General features: G+C 54.4%; 1 protein-coding gene across 1 annotated transcript; it reads left to right on the top strand.

Annotated features, from left to right (window-relative positions):
• The first annotated feature begins 2,494 nt into the window (after window positions 1–2,494).
• On the top strand, window positions 2,495–4,195 carry LOC125522400 (putative pentatricopeptide repeat-containing protein At3g28640). The gene is given in 2 exon segments (XM_048687461.1): window positions 2,495–2,796; window positions 2,799–4,195. Coding segments are annotated over 2 exon segments (1,521 nt in total). The 5' UTR covers window positions 2,495–2,573; the 3' UTR covers window positions 4,097–4,195.
• Window positions 4,196–4,438: the final 243 nt, after the last annotated feature.

The following is a 4,438-nucleotide window of genomic DNA, read 5'->3' as shown; positions in this document are numbered from 1 at the left end:
TGAAGACACCGCAAAAGAAAATTACATCGGATAGAACTCCAAGAAGATCGAGGAGAATATTGTATTGAAGATCAAAGAGAGAGAGAAGAACCCACCTAGATATTAGCTATGGACTCGTAGGTCTGTGATGAACTACTCACGCATCATCGGAAGGCAGCAGGGATGACGCAAAAGCCCTCCGTGATCGATTCCCCCTCTGGCAGAGTACTGAAAAAGGCCTCCAGATGGGATTGCGGAAGAACAGAAGTTTGCAGCGACGGAAAAAATGTCGGGTGGCTCTCTATTGGTTTCCCAATATTTGACAATTTATAGAGGTGGAATTAGAATTTACAGTGTGAAGGATCAAAGATGCCTCAACCAAATTTTACTTTCCTTAGTTGATTTTTAGAGGGGGATTCCAGAAAAGTAAGCTCTTTAGAAACGCAATTGGGTGATACACCCTAAATGATGAGCTACAACAAGCAAGCAATCTACACAAGGCAAGACTATCAAGCAAGTAATCTCGAAGTTCGCACTATTGTGGTAATGCTAATCTTGGTTGTAGAGGTGGAGGTCGACGAATGCCCACACGACAACGAATGTCTCACTAAGGCCAACTCCAACGCATGACCCCATTTGATCTGCATGTATCTGTTTGAGTCCAAACGGACAAAAGCGAAGACCCAATGTGCAGACCCTTGCCATTTCTTTGTCCCTTTTGTGCTCGCTCAGACCCATTTTCATCCTAAATTTACTCCTGATTTGAGTCCGAAGTGGACACAAACTAGAATTTTTTTCATCCCCGTTGTCCGGCAGTGTCCGCTGCACTCCCTGCCTTCCTCACCAGCCATACACCCACCCACCCCAACTCCAACGCACGACGACGGCTGTTGTTACCGCAGGCGAATCGGGGGGCAATTGTGGTTCTTAGGACAAGCCTTTGATAAACAATTATACTATTAATATGTAATTTTCATGATACAAATTCAATGACATCAATTTTATGTCGAAGCAATTGTGGGCCGACGATTTGTCCTACCGAGATCTGACATGCAGAGCAAAAAACAAAGGGGGTATATCAATTGACACTAGAAAATGAAGACACGTGACTATCAACGGTCATCTTTACTACTACACATGTCTCTGAAAAAGAAGCCTTATAAATTTTGTCTGAATTCAAACGGTGTCAAGTTTGATCAAGTTTATAGAAAAATATCAAAAACTACAATACCAAATTAATGTCATTAGATACTTAACAAAATATATTTATATATTATGTCTGTTTTTCTATTTTATTGTTCATGATTTTGATCATAAGTTTAAGAGCATCTACAACCGGACATGGCACATTCGACTCCTCAACGCGTCCACGGATAATGACCGGTCACGCCTCAATTATTTGATTCTACATCCGGGCATCTCAAATTAGAAATCTCAAATCCATATTATTACATGCAACATAAACCGATCTTTAAGCGGATCTCTCTGGTTCCGCCGTGCCCATGTCCGGCGGTAGGCTGAGCTTCCTAGAGTGTTGGTCTGGTCGCCGGCAAGGTAGAGTAGGGCATGTGACACGAGCCGGCTCAAGGGACTCAAGTCGTTGCCGTCTCCCATTCCCTACTCTTCCTCGTCGGAGCCCGGAACCTGAACGGTGTCGGTGGACTTCAGATCGATGATGGATCCGTCTTGGGACGAGCCGACGACATCCGTCACGTCGCGGTTGTGGTGCCTGGACTGGTGCACCATACCGGGGCGACGGAGAATGCGACTCCGCCTCGCCGACGTCCACCGCCGTCTCACTCGCCCGCTGCCTCGCATGATGGGCACGTCGTGCCATGTATTGGGTTGATGGACACCCATTGTGCGTCCATGGCCTCGGAGTGCCAACGGAGGGGTTCCGCGTCCTCCACCGCGTTTGAACGCCAATCGGGCCGCACGACCTCCGGTGAGGCAGCAACGACACACTTAGTGTCGGATCCATGCACCATTTGGACAGACGGAATGGATTCCTAATGGAAGGAGTCTAAGCGCTGCCTCAAGGGCCTCCTCCCGGGAGCGGCGGAGCGCAAGCCGAACGGTCATCTCCTTGTCAGGGGCCGCGTGGGATGAGCCTGGGGTCGACGGATCTGGAGGTGAAGGAATCGAATCCGCTATCTGTTATGCTGGAGAAGGTCGGAGCTTGCCGGGCAGGAGCTTGGGTGGGGGAGGGGAGTGTAGGGAGTGGAATGAAGTGGCTAGGGTTTGATACGGCAAGCGGGTGGGGAGAAATATATGTGTGGGCCAGTGTTGGCCAGGGTCCGATGTGACGGATGCACCCGGGCGCCTCATATCCACTTCATATTTAAGTTGAATATGAGGGATGCCGGTCAGGTCGGACGTTTGAGGCATGCGTGTTTAAGGCAAGTTTGAGACGGTCGGCTGTAGATGCTCTAATTAAACTTTGCACCGTTTGACTTAAAACCAAAATTTACAAGGTTCTCTTTTTCAAAGATAGGGAGGGAGTACAGGGCCAGCAACTCGGCCCTCTTGATGAAGACAGAGGTCTCTCCCATTCCCGCCGACTGCTTCCCCCAGCCAGACCAAACCAGCATGCGATGCGGCCGTACATCCCCAAGGCAACCTTCGCCTTCTGCCACTCGCTCCTCTCCTCCCGCTTCCGGCCGTCCGCCGCCGCCCCCGCGGCGCCGCTCCTCCCCGTCCAGGCCCTCCTCACCACCGCCGGCCTCTCCCCGCGCCACCCGGAGCTCTCCCTCGTCGCGCTCAACTCGCTCCTCCGCGTCCTCGCCCGCGGCGCCTCCTCCCAGGCCCACCCGCTCCTCCCCTCCGCCTCCTCCTCCTCATGCTCTCCCCCGCCTCGCCGCTCCCCGGCCCCGACCACCTCTCCTTCCCCTTCGCCCTCTCCGCCGCCGCCGTGGCCCCCGTTGCCCCGCCCCCCGGCCCGCAGCTCCACGCGCTCCTCCTCAAGAACGCCCTCTTCCCCTCCGACCACTACGTCACCACCGCGCTGCTGCAGCTCCACGCGCCCCGCCCGGACGACGCGCGGAGGGTGTTCGACGAGTTGCCGCGGCGGGAGGCCATCCACTACGACCTGGTCATCGGGGCGTACGCGCGCGCCGGGATGGCTGCCGAGGGGCTGGCGCTGTTCAGGGCCATGTTCGCGGACGGGGTGGCGCCGGATGCCGTCGTGCTCACGACGGCCATAGCGGCGTGCGCCCAGTCCGGCGCGCTGGAGTGCGGGGAGTGGGTGCACCGGTACGTGGAGAGCAACGCGCCGGGGCTGCTTGCGGACGCGTTCGTCGGGTCGGCGCTGGTGAGCATGTATGCCAAGTGCGGCTGCCTACAGGAGGCGGTCAGGGTGTTCGAGGGAATGCCGGAGCGGAATGAATACGTCTGGGGCACCATGGTCGGCGCGTTCGCAGTGCACGGCATGGCGAGGGAGGCAGTGGCGTGCTTGGAGAGGATGGCAGGCGAGGACGGGGTGCGCCCGGACGGCGTGGCGGTGCTCGGGGCGCTGTCCGCCTGCGCACACGCCGGAAAGGTTGAAGACGGGCTCAGACTTCTCAAGGAGATGCGCAGGCGGTACGGGGTCACCCCGGGGCACGAGCACTTCAGCTGCACGGTCGACATGCTGTGCCGGGTCGGGCGGCTGGAGGATGCGGTGGGGCTGATCGGGACAATGCCGATGACCCCACTCGCATCGGTGTGGGGGTCTCTCCTAGCAGGCTGCCGGATGTACGGCAATGTCGAGTTGGCAGAGGTGGCAGCCAAGGAGCTTGAGAAGCTAGGCATGGGCGCGGACGAGGGCGTGTATGTCCAGCTGTCCAACATTTATCTGGACGCCAACCGCAAGGATGATGCGCGGAGGGTGCGAAAGCTGATCGGAAATCGGGGGCTCAAGAAGGTCCCGGCATATAGCGCGGTCGAGATCGATGGCGAGCTAAGCTCGTTCGTCGCTGACGACCAGGCGCATCCGAGGCGCTTCGAGATATGGGACTTGCTTGGGCTGCTCGCTGACCAGATGGGGCGGAAGCCAGACGAGGAGGAGGAGGAAGAAACAACCTTTTCATTGCATCCTTGTAACAAGAAAAACAAATTTGAAAACCATGTAACAGACTAACAAGTTAAGCAGTGAGCGCGGAGCAGCAAACGATATTTATTGATTTATTGCCAAGGAATATGATACTCAGGAAAGAACAGAGCAGTGTTCAGCACCAAACACAAAGTATTTTGCTTCGAATTTTTTCCTTTTCTTTCTAGTTTTGTTCAAATTTGATTGGGTCCTCTTGATATATGATGGAATGGTTCGCCAGCACTGCTTGACCTCTTGATCATACTGAAGTTTCCATTTTCCTAAGAGATTCTGTATTGTTGATTTCTTAGAGAATTTTTTGGCCTTAAAATCTTCAGCCATATTGCCTAATCAAATGCAAGGCTCAGTGTACTATATTATCTTTTGTAG

Source organism: Triticum urartu, chromosome 7, assembly GCF_003073215.2.
Source record: "Triticum urartu cultivar G1812 chromosome 7, Tu2.1, whole genome shotgun sequence".
Lineage (NCBI taxonomy): Eukaryota > Viridiplantae > Streptophyta > Magnoliopsida > Poales > Poaceae > Triticum > Triticum urartu.
This window is presented reverse-complemented; position numbering and strand designations above follow the sequence as displayed.